This window comes from Perca flavescens, chromosome 2 (assembly GCF_004354835.1).
Source record: "Perca flavescens isolate YP-PL-M2 chromosome 2, PFLA_1.0, whole genome shotgun sequence".
Taxonomy (NCBI): Eukaryota; Metazoa; Chordata; class Actinopteri; order Perciformes; family Percidae; genus Perca; species Perca flavescens.
The window spans coordinates 29,226,238-29,250,296 of NC_041332.1; the positions used below are offsets into that span (position 1 = coordinate 29,226,238).

At 39.1% G+C, this 24,059-nt stretch overlaps 1 protein-coding gene across 2 annotated transcripts; it reads left to right on the forward strand.

Moving 5' to 3' along the window:
• Positions 1 to 7,311: 7,311 nt before the first annotated feature.
• ednraa (endothelin receptor type Aa) lies at positions 7,312 to 19,217 on the forward strand. Of its 2 annotated transcripts, none has more exons than XM_028598003.1 (8): positions 7,312 to 7,646; positions 8,671 to 9,186; positions 11,411 to 11,538; positions 13,227 to 13,425; positions 15,129 to 15,281; positions 15,541 to 15,674; positions 15,949 to 16,057; positions 16,962 to 19,217. In XM_028598003.1, the coding sequence occupies exons 2-8, from the start codon at positions 8,719 to 8,721 to the stop codon at positions 17,097 to 17,099; spliced, it is 1,329 nt and encodes a 442-aa protein (XP_028453804.1). In that variant the 5' UTR covers positions 7,312 to 7,646; positions 8,671 to 8,718; the 3' UTR covers positions 17,100 to 19,217. The 2 variants fall into 2 exon arrangements, with proteins under 2 accessions (XP_028453804.1, XP_028453812.1); XM_028598011.1 differs by having other exon boundaries at positions 8,674 to 9,186.
• The last annotated feature ends 4,842 nt before the right edge of the window (positions 19,218 to 24,059 follow it).

Genomic DNA, 24,059 nt, shown 5'->3' on the forward strand with positions numbered 1-24,059 from the left:
TCGAGCAGAGCAACATCTGGAAGTTAAACAAGGAAACCCCATCAGTCTCTCTTGACGGAGGTTTGTTATCTTCAGTTTTTAGCCACTTGGTTTTCACAGCTGTGATTACGAGTAGCATGCCACATTCAAATTGTCCACAGATGTTTTTCAAACGTAACCTACCTGAAGTAAAGACACACTGATGTGAAGTTTATACAGAATATACAAAGAGATATCTACGTATCTCTCGTAGATATCTAAGCATCCAAAGCAGTCCTGTTTGCTGGTTTGATGGACATGGAGTTCTAATTATGCACCAGACATTTTGAGCATGCACTCATGGGCTTTCTGATAGGGAAAAGCAAAGTGCAATGGGCTCAGACCCTCGCGTTTATCAGCGCGTTTAGGGTCTGTCCGACAAGAGCCAGATTGTAAGCAGGAATGTGTCTCAGCTGGAAGTGGCATGTCAAAGACTCCACTATCAGTTACCCTGTCGTCTGAAAGCTCTGTGTATAGCATGTGAATACAACAAGCCTTGGGTCTGTATATTATAGCAACAAATGTAAAAATAAAAAGCAGTTTATCGTTTTTAAGAATGATGCTTGGTAGATATGTTTTTTCAAGCTTTATCCTCCTGTATGACTGCTTTTCACCTCACAGTTAGGCTGTTAATTGATACCATTGTGTAGCTGCTGTTTATTGGAGTTTCACTTTAATGAACTGTTTTCTTCCCACAATATTAAATTATTTGGTCACTTATGATCATTCTGCTTTGGTTAATACCTGTTAAGTGCGTTAGCTACCAGAAAACTATTGTCTGAATGTCATAATTAACCTATTAACATTAAATTAAAAGAACACTGATTTGGGAAACATGCTTGTTGCATTTAGCTTAGCATAGTAGAAGCAACCAGAACACAGCTAGCAACCGGAAACCAAAATCAAAAAAGACCTAGCTCTGGTAGCTGCTAATTAAATCATGTCATGATTCATTTTTCAACATTGTTGGTATACAAGATACAACGTGTGACATGACAGTTTTGAAATCAACTTTGACAAAGCTATCACTTTACCCCTGCTTCCAGTGTTTGTGCTAAACTAACGTGTTAAGGCTAAACACTGAACACACACACATGATACATATACCAAGCAAGTTTCCCTAAATGTCACAGTAATTCTTTGACAAGAGCACTACACAGTTCTGAATATACTCAGAGTTTCTCCGACAAATTAGGTTAATGTTAAAACTATTTTTTTCATTTGCTAAAAATAATTTGTCGGAACTATAATACTGCTGGGATTATGTTTTTTTTTTTTTCTATCAATGCATTTTACTGGAAATACACAGTTGGGTTTAGGCAAGGGGTGGCGTCTGGGTAGAGGGTGCCGGAGGCAGGACATGACGCAGCGTAGCTGGTTCCTAATTTGGTCATAAACAACCGAGTCTCTTGCAGTTTGTTAAATCTGTCTGATGATTTCGGCATCGGCCTTTACCCACAGACGTTCCCGGATCTCGTCGTCTCTCCAGTTAGACATTTCCGTTGGCCTCTTTGTGTTAATCACCCCTCTTCGCCCTCAGATGTTTGTTTTCTTCCGGTTTCGCGCCAGCCGCATGATAGAAACCAGTGCTTTAAGTGGGGAAAAAAAGGTGCTGGTACTCTCTTGCATTGGCAAATCATTATGACATTTGAGATTTCTACAGTGAAAAACAAAACTTGGAGATATTGCTGGTACAACAACAATTTATTGTTATTTATTAACAACATAAATGTATGCATTTATTTAAACAAGTCATGTGTGTGTGTGTGTGTGTGTGTGTGTGTGTGTGTGTGTGTGTGTGTGTGTGTGTGTGTGTGTGTGTGTGTGTGTGTGTGTGTGTGTGTGTGTGTGTGTGTGTGTGTGTGTGTGTGTGTGTGTGTGTGTGTGTGTGTGTGTGTGTGTGTGTGTGTGTGTGCATGCGTGTTTGTGCGTGTGTCATTCTCTTGACAGCTTTAGTCCCCTCGCTGTCTGGCCAACAAGTGACGAGATGCTGCTACATGTTTTGCAGCCCAGTTTGTTATCTTTAAAAACGAGCCAGCTGTTTGTGGAGCAAAAATACATAATTTGGTCCCTTGACCAATAGTCAGGCCATCCATGTGTTTTGTTACTCACGTTATTGTTGACGTCGGTGTCATTGACTAAGGTAATGTTAAGGTTGGTAGCTGCAGACTCCTCATTAACGCTGTTCCGCTCACATCAACGTTAACATTAGTTTTGAAGCTCATGAATCATACCTGATGTTTCTGGTTGGACTTGGACCTCTGTTGACGTGTCTGGCTCTGGCACACGCTAACATAACGACTTACAAACTTAACACATTTCTTTTTAGTTTCTAGGTTTTCAGCAGTGAAAAATCTGTTACGGTCAGGCCACAAGCATCAGACAGCTTTTTCAAACTAGCGTCCGTGGAGAAGCGAACTTCTGATAGGGTGGGACGACTGCTTGCCTTTACGTGATTCGTCAAGATTTGAGATAAGTCACGTAGTGCCCTCTGGGTATCATTTCAGGGTTGCAGTGCATGTGCATGTTGGAAAGGGGCTCTAGTCAGTGTATGAAAATACAACTGGCCTCTAACTTGAGGGTAGTAAATGTGACCATTAATCGGCAGTGCAAAAGGTCGCGTTTTGAAATTTGACACAGTTAACTTGTTGGAGCTGGCGATAATGGACTGAAAAGGTTGGGCTAATGAAAAATAACTGTGGGTTGGGGTGGGCTGTATAACTATTGGCTATAATTTACAGCTATCATTAACTTTTATCACAGCTTAACATTACGTTACTTCAGATCAGTTAAGATCCAAGAGCCTCTAGCCACATCAAATCACAGCCTTTACGGACACTGCTCCTGGACAATGCTGTCTCCTACGAATAATAGTTATCGCAGCCCCAAAGAGACTCCAGAGAATCTAGATGGCATTGTTTTCCAACAACAGTAGTGTAATAGCAAAGTTCCTATGTTTCAATTTTTTATTAACTAATTAATTCATTATTTGTAAGCAACCTCCAGACATAGAGATTGTTAAACTTTTTAACTTTCTCTTTGGCACATTTCATGCAATGCCACATTACAGAAAACTAAAAAATGTTCCTATATTTAACCATATTGCTAATGCTTGCTTGTGACATCGACTCTACGCACGGCACACAGAGCAGAATCGTCCTTTTCGACTCTCTGCATTTTGCAAAAAGTTAACAGATTAGACCACGTTACTGCAATTTGTATTAATCTTGTACAATGTTACTGGTACTCAACACGATGATGTTCAAATTGACAATCACACTTCCCCATTTATGCACAGCCTCACAGCCTGCCTGATTCCAGTTGGGAGTGCTGATGCCGGTAAGACCGAGCCATCCCTTGGAAGTGGTTGAGTTTGTAAATTGCAAGGTGCTGTCTGATTTGAATGCAGTTCTGAGATATGAAGCAGCAAAGATTTAAGTGGAAAATACACTGTACAAATGCATTTCAAGTCAGCTGCCCCTGTTACTCTGGTTCAAGTGAAATAACTCAAAAAACCCTCAATGGCAGCAATTCAAATTCACTTCATGTGTTAAATATTATGGTGCTGATGTGACTTCCTGTTTGTGCTATGGATAATCTCTGTGATGTAAATAAAAAAATCTGATTGAACTCAAGTATGTAAGTCTTATACAGCAATGACATGTTGTGCATCGCTAGACATTTACCTTTTGTCATAACTAAAGCAAAACCTTTCTCTAATGAGATGAGAAAACAGACAATTTTGATTCATTCGGATGCTTTAATGTTTATGACCTAGGTCTCGAGGAAAACACATTTCAAAGATAATCAGCTGAAAGCTCCAAGAGCCCCAAATTAGCTGTTTCTGCAAACTTATCATAGTAAAGTTGTACAAAAGATAACCGGCTGTCAGCTTCCATTAACCATCCACCTTCAGAAAGCTCGAGGCCAAAGTTAAGAAAGTTGCAGGAACTTTACAACAGCCAAATTCCTCTCAAGAGCACAGCCTTCTCCACAGGCTCTGTTCATCAGATATCATCATCGCTGCTTTGACAAAGCTCTCCTCCTCCTAATTAAGATAGTCTGGTAATATTACATTGATTGTTTTTTTTTTTTTGTTGATGAAGTCAAGTGCTGGCACTAATCAGGGTATAATAAAAATTCCTCCATCAAGATTCCCATTTTCTTTTTCTCTCATGCTGTAACTTTTTGTTTGTGTGGAGCGTTATGTCACAAATTAATAAAGCCAGGCAGTACACTGAACCCTCTTCACTCTGTCACTGCTTGTCACAGAATTGGCCTCAAACTTATGACTTATTACTCTCTCTCTTTCTTTCTCTCTTTCTTTCTCTCTCTCTCTCTTGCTCTCTCTCTCTCTCTCTCTCTGTTCTTTCTGTTTTCGCGCAAGTGTCCCAGTTAAGAAATTGCTTACATCCCACTCAGTCTGGGGCTGGATTGAAATTTCCCATAGGGTATGTACCAATATGCAGAGAGCACACTTCGACAGATGCCATCAGAGAACAAGCATATGAATTACCAGGCAGCCTGCCATCTTTGAGTTCAGACAGAATGGCATTAATACCTGATTACGATCCAAACAACAACACAACAACAACATGAAAGCCAAAGCAACTGGGAGCAGGTAAAGGTTTCATCATTTATATATTAATGGATTTACTAACAAAGACTCTACTACCCCCTCAAAAGTTAAAGTGTCATAGAAGCTGCCAACAATCAAGGGACTTTGGATAAAGTGGTGGGGGGAAGAAATCACATGCCGTCAGCAAATCACGTTCCAATAAATTAAATATTTGCCACTGCTGACCATAACTAATTCAGAAGCAATGATAAATTCATGACTACAATTAAAGAAAACACGATCCCTTTAATTTTAATTGGCTGTAAATATTGGCATTACCCAGTTAAGTCACGTTTGACTGTAGGAAAAGTAACTGCAAATGAATGATAAACACTGAACCTATATGTTCTGGGAGGAAGCATAAAAGTTTAATTTAAAGTTTAAAAAAAAAATGTAGACATGGCAGTGTTTTAAGGGAAAGGTATATAATTGTTACATTTTGTATGTATTAATTGCATTACATATATGGAATCTAGTAATTATTTCTAGTTAACAAAATGTTTTTTTACTTAACTTAAAGTATAATGGCAAAATAATTAATGATGGATATATGGTTCAAGCTATACTATATGTGCAAGCCCCATATTACAATAAAGAGTATTATTGCATGATATCAAAAGTATTTGTATAACATGGCTGAGAGGAAAAGATTGTCCTCACCTGATAAGGACAACAGCATTGGTGATTTGTTCAAATGATCATTCCCTGACCTTAACCAAGTTGCTTTTGTGTGTAACCCCAACCAAACCATATAGCAGATAAGAAAACTGTCAATTTTGGTCTTTTGCATTTTGGAGTGGGGCAGCAGATCAGAAAATGCTCATACGTTCATACATTTTGACTAACTGCGTGTTTTGTTGTTTAGTTTGGATGATTTGGTGGGCAAGAGAAGTAAGAAAAGGTTGAACATGATACTTCAAATTAACAGCGCAAATTTGAAAGAAACAAATACTGTATGTCAGGGGTTAAAGAAATAGGATTGAAAACACACAATGGAGCCATCTCAGAAGCTAGCCAGTCAAGGACCTTTGACACTGAAGGTCTCAGGGAAACAGTCAATGGGAGTGTGTTTGTTTGTGTATGTGAGCACTACGTGTGTGTGTGTGTGTGTGTGTGTGTGTGTGTGTGTGTCTGTGTGTGTGTGTGTGTGTATGAGTGATTAACTCTATCCATGTTTCTCTTTCTTTCATCATATAGTGTTCCAGTTGAAGGTGCATTTATATAATATTATATTCTCGTGAATAAAAAAAATATCACAGGTTGATATTACAAATTTCTGTCCATAACTATCTACTTTGTATAGCCAGCATTTATAAATACACTTAATGTTCAGAAATAACACACTATCACCCTTTATTAACACCCTTTTAATAAAAATGTAACTGAAATTGTGTGAAATTCTTGTAAATGTACACAGGTACACTTGTTATTTTTTGGACATTTGGTAGGCCAAAAAATTATATAATATATTATTTATATAGGACATCTGAAGACATGAAAGGGGAGAGAGAGGGGGAATGACATGCAGCAAAGGGTCACAGGGCGGAGTTGAACCTGCGGCTGCTGCTCTGAGGAGTAAACTTCTGTATATGAATGCCTGCTCTACCAGGTGAGCTACCCAGGCACCTGGCTTGTTATTATTATATATTTTTTTAATCAACTGTAACTCAAAGTAAAAATAAAATAACCTGCTTATTTTCAATGAACCACATCAAGTATTTACAGGTATTGATATATTTGTTTGTTTAACGTATTCAGTGGGGAATTGGCCATCTTTAACAAATATGTACTGAATTCTGCCAGGCAAGAGCAGCATATGATTTTTTTAATTGAGTGGTTTTCCTCTTTGTCAGCTCTTTGGCAGCGGGAGAGACAGATTGTGGTGTCTTTGATAGCCCTCTTCCTGCTCTCAGCACGCATCATGATAAATGGTCCATATTGGAATCCATAATGGACAATGATGTAAGAGCACTCTTCTCTCTTGACATTAAACGGTCTATTCTCTTTCAGGCATGTAGTCATCTCGCACAGTACTGTCTGTGTTGTTTGTTTTGTTCTTTGCATGCAAGGAAAACCAATTTATTGGATTTCTTTGGTTTTTCTTTTTTTTGTCAGCTGTTTGGTTATTGTAGGGAATGCTCATTAAGACTTTTCCCCCATACCACACAGTGATTATTCACATTTCACAGCTAATATAAAGCTTTATTGCAACACTGCATCTGAAGTTTAGGTGTAGCAGGAGTATAAAAGTGTGATTTGGTCGGGCCACCCACATAGCGGTTAGTCTGTAAAAGTAAAAGGCAGGCTGATGGTTCGCTCCCATTTCCCGTCTTGGTTTCCCCCCTCTCAAATGAGGGAAACATAACATCACAATATGGACACTGACTTCCCTGTGCCTTCCTCCCTCCCTCCCATCTAATCTCTGCTGCCTCTCGTGTGAGGAAACAGTTGCATGTAACGTATACAAGACATAATCTAAGTCAGAGAGGGATTGAAAGAGAAGGTAGGAGGGATTTAAGGAAAGGGGCAGATTGGAGGGGCGTTGGGCTCCCAGATGCCCTTGCCCCTGTGTGTGTGCTTTGCCTTGGAGATGACTGTCAGCAGGCGGTGCCTCTGAGAGAGAGGGGAAAAAGCGGTGGGGGGGGGCTGATGTTTCCAAAGGGGGCCCAGTCTGTTACCAAAGGGAGGTGGAGATTTACTATCCCACCCAGTCAAAGTGTCTCACTGGTACTCTGACACACAGACACACTTGCAGAGACACACTCTCGCACACACACACACACACACACACACACACACTCAGACATTCTGCAAACTCTCCACAGGAAACTCTGAGCCATAATGCGAAGGCACCTCAGAGCAGACGGGTGCATTGCTCAAACCAAGTGGGATACGCTGCGGCTTTGATAGTGCGTTAATTACTCATGTGATGTGATACAGACGTCTGGGGGCTTCAGCCGAAAGTTTGCCTGACGGTTTCCAAGGGGGCCAGGCAGACATTTTAGAAGCGGTAGGTGAAAACCAAATTTATTAATAATTTATGGATAGATCAGTTTGCGTGCTGTCACAGATCCCAGCAGTGTCATGTTGATGCAAAACTGTGATGCTACTTGAAGGGCTGGCTGCTAAATAGTTCTTTGTGTACTTGGTGACAGCTGGGACTTTGAACAGGAAGAACTCTGGGCTATAAGAGTTGCCGGTGCTGTGTGACATGATGAAAAGGGCTTCACTATCAATCTGACAGTTTGAAACTTTATCTGCTCTTTACCAGGAGTTTTGTGGAATGAATTGATTTTGTCCAGAAGGTTTGTTGATTTTCCCGTGTGAGGGCAGTAAAGGTGATGGTATCTACATATCCATAACAGCAAACTAAGTAAAGACCCAAAAGGTTCACAGGCAAATCCAAAGTATAACTAAGAGTACGTATTTTGTTATTTTGCAGATTTGGATCTTCACCTGATTTGTATTTTTACTTTTTTTGCTTGCATTGAATGTTGACCAGAAATCACCCGTGTAGCACTTCTTTCATGTAAAAAAAAAAATTAAAAAAAAAGAGCTCTTTGTTTTGTAACCACATGTTTAAGCCTTCTAAATTAGAAGCAGAGGGAGAATGCAAAACTGAGGAAATCATTCAGTCTCAAACTCACGCAAGGGGCTCATTGTGAAAACAGCATCAGAAGCTTCACTGTGTGGTTGAAACATTATTGACACAAAGCCATAACCGACAGCTCCCTCTTCCAGGGACGACTGAGAGCAAACAAGATGCCCAATGCGCTCTGCTGATGCCTGTCTGGCTCTAACTAGCCCATCTGTGCCTCCTTGGCAAATCCTTTTTGAAGTCTTGAAGAAGTTGTAAACTTCCTCACAGCTTTTGAAAGGACAGTAATGCTGTTTAACTCTTGTAACTGACGTGTATTATTCCACGTTGGTTCCATTTTAAGTGGAGGCAAAATGCAAAAACAACCAGTGTTGGGTAGAGTGTTGTCTGAAAAATAACCACATTTTTCTTCTTGTTATTTGTTTTCTTTTCTCAGCAGTGATATATTGGGACAGTCTTTCAATCAGTGAAATCAAAGCGCCGAATGTGTTCCATAATGGGCACCCCAGCTGTGCATATGTTGGTGCTAATGGCCTGTATGGCAGCCAGAGGAATGTGCCAGATAAACAGAGCTGAAGCAGAGGAGGTCCACTCCACCCTCCAGTATCCGGGGTTCTACAGCACTGTCATTCCCAGCACAGGGCCTGGCATCCACCTGGGGGTCCCAGGGGCTGAGGCACAAGCTGTGGGATCTGGAAATGAAACTGTCATGAAGAGGCCGGTACCACCTCCAATGTGCTCTGTAAATACCTCTATTAATAGCTATTTTAAGTACATCAACACCATCATTTCCATCATAGTGTTTGTCGTTGGCCTGGTCGGCAACGCCACCCTGCTGAGGATTATATACCAGCACAAGTGCATGAGGAACGGGCCAAATGCCCTCATTGCCAGTCTGGCACTGGGGGACCTTATCTACATAATCATTGATATACCCATCAATGTATACAAGGTACGGTTTTCACTCTGTTGGTGCATGTTTAATCAAAGTCTTGACCTTATTTTGAAAGCCAAGCTGCTGAGTGACAGGTCTCTGTGTCGATATGATGAAATGCAGCAACAATGGAGGTGATACGCAGAGATAAAGTGGAATATTACGGGAAAGGGGGGGGGGAGTAGGAAGGGTTGTAAGCGAAAGATAGGAAAGTGTAATCAGTCGTATGCCGTTATCTCCCTCGTGTGGGCCGATTGGTGATGAGAGGTGCAGGGATATGCCTGGCTTAAATAAACATGGGAATCAGGCTGGAGGCACACATGCCAGTGGCCTTGTATTGACCCGGGATATTAGTCACTGACCCTTATCCAGAGGTTTTATTTAAAAACAAAACAAAAAAAGGACCCAATGTTACTCAAGTGAAAAATCACTTGTGAAGTTTTGAACTGAATTCTTCATTAAAGCCCCATCTATAATGTTGTATCCAAATGAAAGTAAGGTTCAAATGCTGTATTGTTAATAAATGTCTATTTTTCTCAGCTGGTTATAATTAAAAGTCCTTTTAAATTTTTCCTGTATTTATGAGCATTACTAATGTAAACAAACCTTTTACAGCATCAGAAAACATTACAAACATTACAGTTAGTAGTTTTCTAATGATTCATGTATTCAAAAGACCTGTCAATCAGTCTGAGAGCGGTTTCAATTTTGTGTTTTGATTTACGGTGACTTACATTTCTTGTTTTTCTTTTGGACTACGGATTGTGCCTTTAAAATATGAAGCACCTAATGATGATAAATTATGCCTGGGGCTCCTGTCTTGGGCTGATTTAAACCAACAAATAGTGTCATGCTTTGTATAATAATCAAGAATAATGGCAAAATGGAGTCATCAGTCAACCTGATCTTTCCAATGCATTATGGTAAGCCATTTTACAAGAAAACATTAAAAAAAATGTACAAAAAATTAAAAAGCCACCTGGTTAGAATTAACTTGGAAGTTGTAGGGCACAGCAACTCTGTAGTCCGAGCAACACGTGCAAGAAAAAAAAAAGAAACTCTTCTTGGGGGGGAACAGTTTATTCACAAACAAAGAAAGAGCCACGTCTACAATTTTTAAACCTTCAACTTGTTCACTTCCTCAAGGCTGTGACAGTGTTTCCAAAAATAATCAGCTACTTACACACTGAAATCTGGGAAACTTAGACGACAGAAGTAAACAATAGATGGCCAGGAAGCACCATGAAGTTCTTCCTTTGGCTCAGCTTTGGGAAACGGTTTAAGGCAGGTTGTAACATGCTGAAGGAAAAGTACCACTTTGATGAAAAAGAAAGTGGCCTGGTCAAAGGGAGTAATATTATAAGAGGTTGTCAAAGTGGCTCTGAGATACTGGTGACAACGCAGGGAATTATTGTGAAAATGTGGTCGTAGAGTTTGTTTGGAGAGGCCGTATGTTTGCAGGAGACGTGAATGTATTGCAAAAATTGTGCAAAGTTTTATCAGCAGATGAACTCCATATGGTCCGTGTCAGATTAAACTCACTCTGACGTTAAGATGACGTTGAGAGTTCTCTGATGTGCCTCCAACTACAGTAAAATTGCCTTAAATAGATATTAACGACGGTACGCATGAATCCAGTAACAAAAGTAAGATTAATAAAAGTCAGCTGTCAAAAGACTTGTAAAAACAGATTATATTATTGAAATAATTTACTTGATAATGACACAAAAGCTAAGCCAATCAGTGATTTATTGACAAATTACATAAGTGTGAATTAGAGCTACAAAGATGAATCCATTAATTGATTAGTTGTCAACCATTAAATTAATCGCCAACTATTTTGATCAATTAATCGGTTTGAGTCATTTTTTAAGAAAGAAAAAAAAAGTCAAAATTCTGATTCCAGCTTTTAAAATATGAATATTTTTTAGTTTCTTCACTCCTCTATGACAGTAAACCGAATATCTTTGAGTTGAGGACAAAACAAGACATTTGAGGACGTCATCTTGGGCTTTGGCAAACACTGATCAACCTTTGTCAACCATTTTCTGAGACCAAATCTTTATAGACCAAACAACTAATCGATTAAGCAAGAAAATAATCAACAGATTAATCAACAACGAAAATAATCATTGGTTGCAGGTACTAGTGTGAATGTTGAACAATAAATGTTCCAAATGTGAGTTAATTCCTATTAGAGAAGTGTTTGTGTGACAGTTATTTTATGTGCTTTTTCCACCAGCTCCTGGCAGGACGCTGGCCTCTTGAGGAAACTGATTTTGCCCTGTTTCTGTGTAAACTGGTGCCCTTCCTGCAGAAAGCCTCTGTGGGTATCACCGTCCTTAACCTGTGTGCCCTCAGTGTGGACAGGTCAGTGCTTTCACACGCCACACTGTCACATCAACAGCTTTGAGGGTCCGTTTTGGTGGGCCAGCTGAAAAGTTAATGCAAAATTCCTGCTCTGTGTGAGTGCTACAAACGTGACCAAAATACACTTATTATAATAGGTTTTGTGCATATGAATTGTTAAAGTGGAATAAATTCATTCTCCAAAACTTATTGGACATTATAACTGTTTCTCAGTCTTATAAAGAAGGTTGTATTTGTGTTTATGTTTGTGTATTTATCATTCCTTAGAGACATATGAAGTGAAGTAACTTGCACCATGTTTGTGCACATACTGAAACATGAAGATTTTTTTTCCAGATTTATTTATTTTTATTAAGGAAGCAATCAAATGTTGGGGGGGGGGGGCGCATTGATTTAGATTTGTCATTAATGTTTGCTTCTAATATAATTGTGTCATTATAATAGAGATGCAAAGATTTTTTGGGATTTGATTCCAGTTTAATGACATGGAGATTTGGTTCGCTGAGATGATGATCATTTTCGGGAAAGGTCAATACTGACTGAGCATTCTCACTGGGAAGGAATTTTTCTTTCAATTTGTTGCCTCTGTGTTCAAAACTTGTGTGATGAGCTGTTTTATAAGATGCTCTTTACTTCTTTAATGGAATCACTCATTTTATATGCAACATTAAGTGTATGATAGGCTCCAGTATTTGCACTGTATAGATAACGTCATTATCTATACTGACAACTTTTTTTTTTTTTAACAGTACCTTAATAGAAAATCCCTAATGAATAAATGATTATCGTTAAGTTCTGAAGTTCAGTGTGATCTCACTTTAGACACAACTTTAGAGATAAGAGGCTTGCCTGCATGCTCTGAATAGGCTCCAAGGTTCGACCAGGCAGACATATTTAATGACCTCTATTATGAGAAAAACACTGCAGTGCTGTACAGTTGTGTTCAAGAGCAGATGCTCACCATTTGTTTCCAGGAAACGTGTAGCATTTTTTTCTGTGTGTCTCTTTTGTATCTTTTCAATGTTGGAGGAAGAGAAAAAAGGTGGATACATTACCACTTAGTGAAATATAAATGCCGCCATGTTGTTCAACAGAGAAATTCAAATGTGTCATGAAAAATATATTGTTTTTGCCATAAAATCTTGATGCAGGATTTTACTAAAACATTTCGACAAGTGGTTTCCATTAATGAAACAAACAAGCAAACAAGTATTCAGTGCATGGGAAACACAAGCCAACAGACAGACCTCTCTGCCAACATGGACCAGTCTGTTTGGAGGCTTCACAAAAGTATAAATATTGGATATTTAAAATAAACAATTGATCGTCTCTCCTCATTCATTCGTAACATTTGGATATCCTTTGCTGACTGAGCAGTTTGTTGTGCTTGGTGTGCTGCCATACATAAAGAAAATGTTGTTTGCTTTGTCAGTCAGGAGAGACAAAGAAAATGATGAATTCACTGATTTCTATTTAACGATGGAGCACTGACTGAAAGCAGCCGAACTGCAGCCCTGTTTCAATTAAGAAAATAGTAATAACATGGTAATTGTGTTACATTTGTATTCCAGGAGTGCTACATCATAAACATTCCTGCTTTAGTAACTCACTGTCCCCTAATCTTATTACTTGAATCTACCATCTGCTATGCCTGGACCTTACTGTATCGCTGTGTCTGCCCTCCACAGGTACAGAGCTGTGGCCTCCTGGAGCAGAGTTCAGGGAGTGGGCATCCCTCTGTTTACAGTCGTGGAGATTGTGTCTATTTGGTTGCTGTCACTCGTCCTGGCAGTACCCGAGGCTATCGGGTTCGACATGGTCAGCTTCGACTACAGGAACAAATCCATACGCACCTGCATGCTTAACCCCAAGAGTGACTTCATGGTGGTACGCTATCATCCTTTTCTTATCGTTTTTGGATAAGGAAATCGCTGTTTAGTGCTTTTGTTTCCCAATGTTTTGCTTGTATCAAGGCCACGATGAGCTGTGTAGTACATTGTGTCAAAGTACTCATAGAGGAGGGATAGTTGAATTTGCAATAACGAGGCAAAACAATAGTGGAGTAACGAAATAGGAAACGCACCTGCATTACTTAAAGTGAAAGCGCGAGGTCGGCCTAATGTTTCCGTTGTCTTAAAAGCGTGTGTTGTTTGTTTTGGAGTCAATGAGCGTTTTTTTATTTAATTTTTAATGTGCTATTTTGGTTATAGAGGCATGTATTTTTAGAGCCAAATACAACAATAAAATAAATGTCCTGCTCCAGCAATAAATAATTAAAAATACAAGACAATTAATATACCAACCTACAGATACTTAAGGAGTATTCCTCCCAAATTCACCTATCATGCCAGCATTTAAGTATTTGATGCTAAAAAGATTTTGAGTGGAGTATCACTTTAAGAAATAAGAAATTTAAGAAATAAACCTGGTCTACTTACTGCCTCCATGTGCCTGTGGCCCTTTTCACATCCTTGCAGCACATAATTGATTACAGGCCAAGTGCAATTACTGAGACCTGAAATCTGGGGCCACAAGCTGAGCCACATGTGTGTATCTATTCCATATGCACAAAATTGGAGTAATCTCTCTCCGCAGCCTGTCCTCATCCAGAAAACGGCCATATGGGTCGATTGCGCAAGCAGCTAATAACGACCGACAATTTTGTTTCTTGTTAGGCAGTGAACTCTCGTGGCTGTAGTAATTATCACTAGAGCAAAAGAGGAAGTTAGGTAACAAAGTATAAGAGGGCAAAATATTGCATAAGGAGGTGGGTTTTGGGGGAGGGGGGGAGGATCAAACAAACACAGGAGGCCGTGGTTTGTGTCCAATGTGAAACTAAATGTTAACTGTAATTTGCAAATTAACCAAAGTTTTACGAACCTTATATACCAATAACCTCTGTGACATCATGTTACGTCCTCATTTTAGTAGTTTTACGTGACTCACTTTAAGCCAATCCCTGACGTTTTACTAACTATAACTAAAGCCCCACGATCCAATTCCCATACTAACATACTATTAACTATGCCAGAAAAAGATTTAGTATGTCCCAGTACATGGAATGTCAAATGCAGTATGCCAAAAATATCGGGATGTTCTAGTGCATCTGGTTGGATTTTGCAGTATGCAAGCCAGCATGCTTTTCAAGCAATGTTATGAAGTAGTATCTCCCATTTGTATGCACGCTGCATGCAACAGTGCATACTTTGTAAGTCATAAGTAAAAAGAAAAATAATAGTTTTCGGAACTCAGCCAGTATTTTTGTTGCCTAAACTTAAATAGTTCTTTTTCACAACTTTTACTATGTGTTCAAAACTGCGCCAATTACGTTAAATAGAAGGGTCACAGGACTGAGGTCACATGATTAAACCACCACCCTGCAGCAGTAAATGGAACAGTTATATGTGTTGTTTTGGGAGTCTTTGGATGCCTACCTACTGTGTAATGTCGTTAATCTATGAGGATGTGTTGGCAATGGTACTGGAGTACAGGGGTAGTCTGCTGGTGGTTTTCATGTCTGAGCTGTGGGGGAAAAAATAAATCTAAAAAAAATGTAACTTACTGGTTCACATATCCTTGTTTCCCTGTAGTTCTATAAGGATGCAAAGGACTGGTGGATGTTTGGCTTCTACTTTTGTGTACCACTGGCCTGCACCGCTGTGTTCTACACTCTGATGACCTGCGAGATGCTCAACCACAGGAATGGCAGCCTTCGGATAGCCCTCAGTGAACACCTCAAACAGGTTGGACAATACTTCTAAATGATAAAAACAAGCGGTTAACTCTAATAAACCTACATACACTCGGGTGTTTATTTCACTAAAAGCAAAAAAACATTTGTAATGTGACGATATCTAATACAACTTTTTGAGGGAGTAAAATTACTCCACATTGGCTCAATCAGCAGTGTTTATTCCATGGTTTTAACCTCTAGCCTTCCATACACAAACTATATAATCTCCTCTCTAATGGTGGAACAAAATCTGTTGTTTCTCTCTGCAGAGACGGGAGGTGGCCAAAGCAGTCTTCTGCCTCGTCCTTATCTTTGCCCTGTGCTGGTTCCCACTGCACCTCAGCAGGATCCTGAAGAAGATGGTTTACTACCAGGATGATAAGATGCGCTGTGAGCTGCTCAAGTGAGTTACTGGTAGAACAAACCCTCTGACGCAAAAGTTACAGGTCTATAGGAAATAGTGTATGTAATTGTACATGGCATGGCACTGTTGTTCTGTGATTTTGATTTGATTTAGTTTTAATGCTAGTTCAGGATCCTGGTAAAAATGAAAACAAGTTTATATTTCTTATTATCAAAAATAAAAAATAAAAAACAGAAACACGGCTGATTCTGCCAGACATGTTTACCATTAAACATAATTTTATTTTATTATAATCAGCTTTTTCTATTTTCAGTTTCCTGTTGGTCATGGATTACTTTGGTCTCAACCTTGCAACAGTCAACTCCTGCATAAACCCCATTATCCTCTACTTTGTCAGCAAGAAGTTTAAAAACTGCTTCAAGGTACACACACACACACACACACACACACACACACACACACACACACACACACACACACACACACACACACACACACACACACACACACACACACACACACACACACACACACACTTGTCTGGCCAATAAAGCAGTGAACTCAGGCCTTTTGTCCATGACACAGAGGCTGTGATTGTGATGACATTCCATGAGCAACATGTAAAAGCAGCCCAAAGATGTATGTATTCACTTTGTAGGGCTGAGGTCACATACTGCAAATTTTCGTCAAACAGACCTGTGCAGGAGATAAACCATGTCTCAAGATTGCACGTTAAAGGATTTTTGGGAGGGAGGGGGGGGGAGCAAACGAGAGAATACCTGCTCCTAAGTATGGAAAATCCTCTTGGTAAAAAATGCTATGTTAAAGGAACAGTTAGAAGTTTTGTGAAATGCACTTCTTTGGTTTCTTGCTGAGGGTTAGATGAGAGGATCTAGATCTAGAGAATAACTGTCATGTCTGTATGGTAAATATGAAGCAGCCTCCGATGGTTGGCTTAGCTTAGCATAACGATTGGAAATAGAGTGACACAGCTAGCCTGGAAGTCACTGCTCTCAATCAAAAAATATTTAAAAAATATAAAAACTTCCACTTCTGCTGTTGTATGGATTAAACAAAAGATTTAGAGATGCTGGCAGATGGATTTTCTTACTTTTGGACATAGCTAAACTAGCTGTTTTCCCTTGATATCAGTCTATATGCTGAGCTAAGCTTACCGTCTCCTGGTTCCAGCTTCATATTTCAAGGAAAAATATGAAAGTGGTATCAATCTTCTCATCTAGCCCCCGACAAGAATGCTAATACATGTATTTCATATGTTGAACTATTCCTCTAAAATGTTTTCTCTCTCTTCTCATGTTCCTCAAGTCGTGTTTGTGCTGCTGGTGTTACTCTGAAAACCAGCTGAGCAGCATAGGACCCATGAACGGCACCAGTATCCAGTGTAAGAGCCCCGAGCCCAACAATCTCCACACTGATCGCAGCATCAGGAAATACAGCGACTGATCTTTCACCTGAGGAATATTTTCAAGCTCTTCCAATTACCCAGCAGCTTTTAAAATACAACAAATGCACACCCCAACAAAATATGTACATCAACAACTTTTTCAGACAATAAATGCACATCCTTAGAACCACTGAAGCAACAAATGATCCTGGCAGGGATGGATTAGGAACTGGACATAAAAGGAACAAACTATGGATGTGGCGCACAATGCTTTGAAGTTGCCCGAGTCTCTCAGCAGGCTAAACTTCCTAAGACAAACTTTTTTTTGTATTCCCACACCCACAAAAGTGACGCTGTAGCGTGAGAGAAGAAGGGGGAGAGCGGGATGAGGAGGAGGACTCTTTAACAGGATGCAGCTGAAGGATGACTATAAATGACTCTCAATCAGTAGCAGAGCGTGCTATTCCTGTAAAGGGCAGCACTACTGGGAAGGATGCACAAAGCTACAGGAAGGAAAAAGCAGACTGCTTGCTGTCAGAGGGAATGATAGGAGAAGAGTATGTGCTGTCCCCAGGAGTTCGCTACTCATTGACGGTGGAAAACAGGAAAGTATGTTACCGATTCGAACAACTTTCAATTCGAACAAATTCATTTTCCATAAAACATGCACGTGGTTGCAGTGTATTTTACTCACTCTCATTATTCATTGAGCTACTTTGTGGTATAATTAGGACTTTTTGAAGTTAATTTGCTTCCTACTGCTTAACAAAAAAAAAAATTCTGATTCATCAGGTAAAGAGGGAAAATGTCTCTGAACACAAAGATACATCCCTTCATTTGAAAAAACAATTATGTTTCATGTAATCCTGATCCACAGACTTCCAAACTTTTGGTTAGTAATCCAAAAATGAAAGATTTCAGAACAGAATCAAGACAAATTACACTGGCACAAAATCAATTTTCATATCTCATGTCAAGCAAACGTCATATATATTATGAGGTAATGCATTATGACAGATCAACAGAAATGGATAGGAATGAGCTCTTTTGTAAACACTGTGAATTTTAACAGATATAATCAACAATAATTGTGACTTTTATGCTTGTATAACCAATGGACTAAATATATATGTATAGTGTCCACTTTTATAAAGTGTTATATTGCAGTAATAATATGTATTTTATTCAGATAACATTACCTGCGTAATGACATAGGCAAATGAGTTTTTAATGATGGTGTTAAACGCTCCAAATATTAAAGGAATAGTTTGACATTTTGGAATATACCCTTATTGGCTTTCTTGCCAAGAGTTAGATAAGAAGACTGATAGTTCTAACATGTCTGTACAATTACAAAAAGACAGAGATGGTTAGATTAGTTTAGCATAAACACTGGAAACGGTTGAAACAGCTGGCCTGGCTCTGCCTTGAGGGTGGCAAAATCCACCTGTCAGCTCCTCTAAAGCTCACTAATTAACTAGTTATATCTAGTTGGTTTAATAATTATGATGAATTTGTGTTTTTTGCGGGTTAGCTACAGCCAGCAGCTAACAGGCTGTGCAAATTATAGTCATCAGCTAACCGGCTGCTTGCTGCAGCTAACCGGCAGAAACCACAAGAGATGTTACGTGTTTAGTGAGCTGCTAGCAGGTGAATTTAGTTACCTTTTGACGGAGCCAAGCGAGCCGTTTCCTTGTCTTTCCAGTCTTCATGCTAAGCTAAGCTAACCGGCTGCGGGCAGTAGCTGCATAATTTAACAGACATAGAGTGGTATCGACCTTCTCATCTAACTCTTGCCAATAAGGACATTTCCCAATACTATTCAAACCATTCTTTTTGTGTTGAAATCATATTCAGCTACCAAAAACTATACTGCCTTATACTATTTGATATGTGAATACATGTAAACCTGTGTGTGTGTGTGTGTGTGTGTGTGTGTGTGTGTGTGTGTGTGTGTGTTTGTGCTGTGTGTATAATTACCTGCACTTCTCTAGTTGGAGTGTTTTGCACACTTGCGTACAGAAGAACAGGCGATATCTGTACTGTTTTTATTTTACCACTATCCATCGGCGCCATTCATAATAATCTTTAGAAAATGGAATTCATATATGTTTGTTGTCATAGATGCTGCTGCTTATAACAATAAATCAATTTCCATCTCTGCTGCATATAAGGAACCATGAGGTTTATTTCACCATCATACTAATATTGGTTTCTCCGCAAAGTCGAGGGGGCCCCTTCTGTTTTTAATCTACGTCTGTGAGAAAGAGGCGTCTGGCAGTGATTTGAAGCACACTGTGACCTGCTTGGCAACTGAGCCCTTAGGGTTGCTAATGTCAGCGGAGAGGATGTGAACAGCTTGGATGGTGGGAATCTGATACATAAAGCTCACTTCTCATCTGTGTTGCCAAAAAGAGGATCGAGGAAAGCAAAGTTTGACCGTTACTCAGCTGTGTTTTAATCATATATAAGCGTCGATGTGGCAGAAGGATTGTATACATTTTGCTTATAAACAATGTCATAATGGTCATAAATAATACGATTTCTTTTCAACTAAACACACTTCAACTACGGTTTATTTATTGCAATAAGCTTTTTTTGTCTAAATCCATTAAATAAATCAGTAGTTGCATCAAGACTGAGTCTGAGAACTTCTCACAAAGGTAATTAACTCGGGATTACGCTCTCAAACCTCTCAAAAAGAGACAATGACCAGAGCCACGTAATCCCATACACAAAATTGAAAAACACCCAAGACCAACAGAACATTGGAGCAACCGTGGCTTTATCGGACGTTGGCCTGTTATTTGTTTCAGCGGGACGGCGATAGCGCTCAGCCAGGTCATAAACTTTATGGTCCATATTCCTCATATCAAATCATGCCACAATCAGGTTGGAGTAACCCTGAAAAAATACAGAACTGCTGAAAACTTTGGCTGCTCAGGCAGAGCATGTCACGGTTCAATGTATCAGAGAATAGAAAAGAAATACAAGTAGGATGATACATACTGAAACATATTCATGCTTTTCTGGGAAGTGAGAGGGAGAAATCAGAGAGTGTGAGAGAAACTGAGGGAGAGGGAAACAGAGTTTTAGCTCTGTGGAATTTGCTGGGAACTTTGTTTCTTGCCAGGGGTGAATTGAATGAAGCTCAAAAACAAATAATAAAGGATCTCAAAGGTCCAAAGTGCCTCTCCATGCAGAGCTCATTCAGATTTGGTTGTTGATACAGAAAATATGTTCAAGACAAATCAATGTTCCAGACAATAACAATGGAAGGCTGCTTTGCAAGACCTTTTTCTCTGTTAGGAAATAAAAGAAAACATGATTTTAACTTAAGCTTTTGATTACTACTCATTCTCAACTAGATACTTGAGTATGATGACAGTGAATCGTGTCCGTTACTTTGGTTGTGAGGGACGTCATTGTGAGAAAGCAACATGCTTTTCTTTTCTCTCTTTTTTAAACTAGACTTTAAATATATGTTTTTTGACTAAACTTTTAACATACATATTTCCTGTTTCAAATTAAAGAATTACATGAGAAATCCAATTTATTATTTAATTCACAGAAAATCATTAAAACGCTACATCAATAAAGGATCACCATCAATACTTACAGAATCCATTTTAATTGCTAATCCAGTTCATTGAAACATTCATTTCATTCATAAAAACATGTTCATCAAAAATGAAATAATAAAAACTATTTTACAATCTTCACGCTTTTTAAGATTTTGATTTGTGGATACCCAAGTCTTTAAATTGCTCAATTCCCTATAAAATCAAATATTAAGCAGTCCACACAAAGATAATGGTGGATAGGAGTTCAGTGAACCACAGATCATTTGGATGTGCAGTATGTCTTGCTGTCACATAATCAGTTCTCAGAGTTTCTTGACACATTTTCAATCCATTACCTACAGCGAGTGAATTTAGTGTCACCAAGGCTGGAGTATCAACCAAGCAGAGTGGACAACTGATCCCAACTGAAAGCTAAAAGCTCCAGGTTTATTGTGTGTGGTTTGTGCGATTTTCCAGGAAACTTTGTAAACATTATAGCACAATATTAACTGACCTAATAAGGATCTGCTCTGGAGGTCCTGTCTTAAAGAAGGTCCATTTGTGAAAATCTATTTTTAAGACCTTCATAGAAACACCAGTGTGTTTATATTGCCATACCCCGTCTATCAGATTGTGGCAAAAATGGGAGTATGCTGACTGGTAAGGTAAATCTATTTACAATATATATAATATATATATCAACATAAAAAAAAACTGTACACATTGACTTCCTTTCTTGTATCTTCTTTTCTTATATCATTATATTAAGGTAACAAATATCCATAGTATCAGGATACATTGTGAATCCTAGGGGATGTTTTACTAAAGCCCTTTACCTCTACTGCACAACCTATGTGATGTTTGTTGTTATATACAGTACTTTTTTATCACTTCCTTTGTGCTACTAAACTAAACAACTACACTTAACTAAACTAAACTGAACTGAACTGAACTGAACTGAACTGAACTAGGTGGGTTGGTAAAGGCCCAGCAGCTCCTTTTTGCCCTGGGGCCTCCAAGCAATCCAGCCTGAGTGTCACCCAGTGTAGTCTCGCATTGCCAGATCTCCACAGCACCGTGCCAGTGGTGGAGTATGGTCTGGCTACGGCACTTATCTCTACTGGGATAAGGGGAAAAACTCTGGCTTGTTTGTAATTCTTTAAGCCAATGACAACCTTCCTGAGCAGCGTTAAGCCCTGACGGCGGAAATAGCAGAAGGGGATGGACATCCGTTGTGTCAGGATTTATCCCAGCTATGTGCAGCCGTTGAGCCAGACTACACACAGTGACTGAGTAAAGTACTTTTGTTATGACATGTACTCTACTTCAAGGATAAGGCTGGCAATATTCTAAATGTTCATTATTGTCAACAAATGACGTCACAAAAATATACTTTTACTTAAAAAAAAAACTAAATAATTTCAGCTGAAGTTAGTCAAATAGGAGTAAAACATTTATATTATTTGGGGACTATTTTTTTAGGACCCAGGTTTGTCCTGGTGGGTTTTTACAGCAGCAGGACAGTGTATGTGGAATTGGGTCCAAATAAGATAGATTGCCTTACATTCATGGTTATGTGGGAACATGTGGCTCATTGATGTATTTTTAATAATTGTTGGACAACAATGGAGGTCCATGGCACAGAGGAATAAGCTATATCAGGCTTTGGATACACACAATATCCTTTAAAGAGGCTTGTTTTTAAATAACTGCTGTTCATGTTGTATGAGCTTCTTTGACTCCATCCTACTCCACTTAGGAAATGTTCAGACTCTCTGAGAGTGTTTATTTCAGTTCATCTGTTCTTGAACAACAACATGACACAAAGGCCTATGGCAGACGTATTAAGATAAATAAGTAATTGCTGAACAATTGCAGACTTGTGTATTCCTCCGACAAAGGAGGTGCACTTTGGCTGATACATTATATCTCAGGAATCAGACAGTATGTCTCCTCCTTTGTTGTGCATTGATTATTATAATTCCTCAGACCTATCCATTCTGCTTATCCCATCTATGCGTTTCCTGCCAGGCACATACTGTACAACGTACTTACCCTACAGTTATGGCTACGATTCAGTGAGACATAATGGACGCCACATCCGTTATGCTAAAATATGTTTTGGGTCTGATCAAACACAGCATATGTTTATCTACCCTGCCCTTACATGGCTGTACCCTGTATGCCACTTTGCATGGCAATCCCTCCAAGCTATCCACCATGGCACTCGCTTGCACGACTTGTGGCAAGGACCATTTCTAATTCATAAAAGCCAAAAGGATCAATTCAAAATTCATGAACAATCTGTCCTGCTACAACCAGTGATTTATGTGACTGTGGGGCAGTAGAGACATGGAGCAGCAAAAAGGAAAGTTCTGCCTCCCCTCATTTTGACACGCAGACACAAATATACTGAAGCATGCGCACATACGCATGTTCACAGGAGCAAAAGGTAAGGAGGAGGTTCTGGTATTTTTAATTACTTTGTTAATGCAAAATTTAGACTGAAATGAATTGTTATTGGAGTTCTGCATTCATGAGATGAATGCTTTTCTAACGTGAGTGAACAATGGGTGGTGGTCATTTTTTGCTTCAACAGCCAGTAAATATTTTTACGTATAAAATCATTAAACCTTATCAGCATACCTGTTTATTGAATTTAACTAACTTAACTTTAAAAACAGGAACAGTTTCAAATTCCTATTTCATTTAGCTGCTTTGGTTTTAGGGTCCTGGTATTGTGCATGTTGTCTCACTGTCATATCGCCATTACTTACTGGGACATTTGAATAGAATAAAGCCATTGTTACTGGGAAAGAGTTGAATTTATAGACACTGAATACTGACGCTAAGTACAGGCTGTCCACAATTTCAGTCCAGAACTGCAGCTCTCATACATCTTGTCAAACAAGACTCAATGTACAAGAGGAAATAGAAGCAGAATTATCACATGCATTTGTCTGATATGTTGTATTTTTGTCCAAATCTCTTGTAAAAATGGATACTACTTTGTCCATACAATTACTTGGGGTGGTTTCAGAGTATACAGACTAATTTAGGTGACAGGCACAATAAATAGTTTAAGAGGCACACATTCCTTTATAGGTGTGCCATTTCAAGGGAAATGGGCTGTAAAATAATTTATTTGCAGATGGAATTGTGATGCCTCCAGTAACCTACTAATTGCATAAACAGCCCAAACAAAGGGCCACATTTCCACAAGGTCTGGATTTGCCTACATGTGATTTATTAAACAGTAAACATGGGGACAAGTCTGAATCTACCACAATGGATTTTAGTATCTTGGTAATTGTTAATTCATATTGCCATCTGCTGGCGAAAGCACAAACGTGATCAATGAGAACGCAGTGCAACCAAACTAGCTACAAGTAACGTCAGACTGGGTAGGAGGTCCTCTATTTCGATTGGCTAACTGTCTCCATTGCACCAATCAGA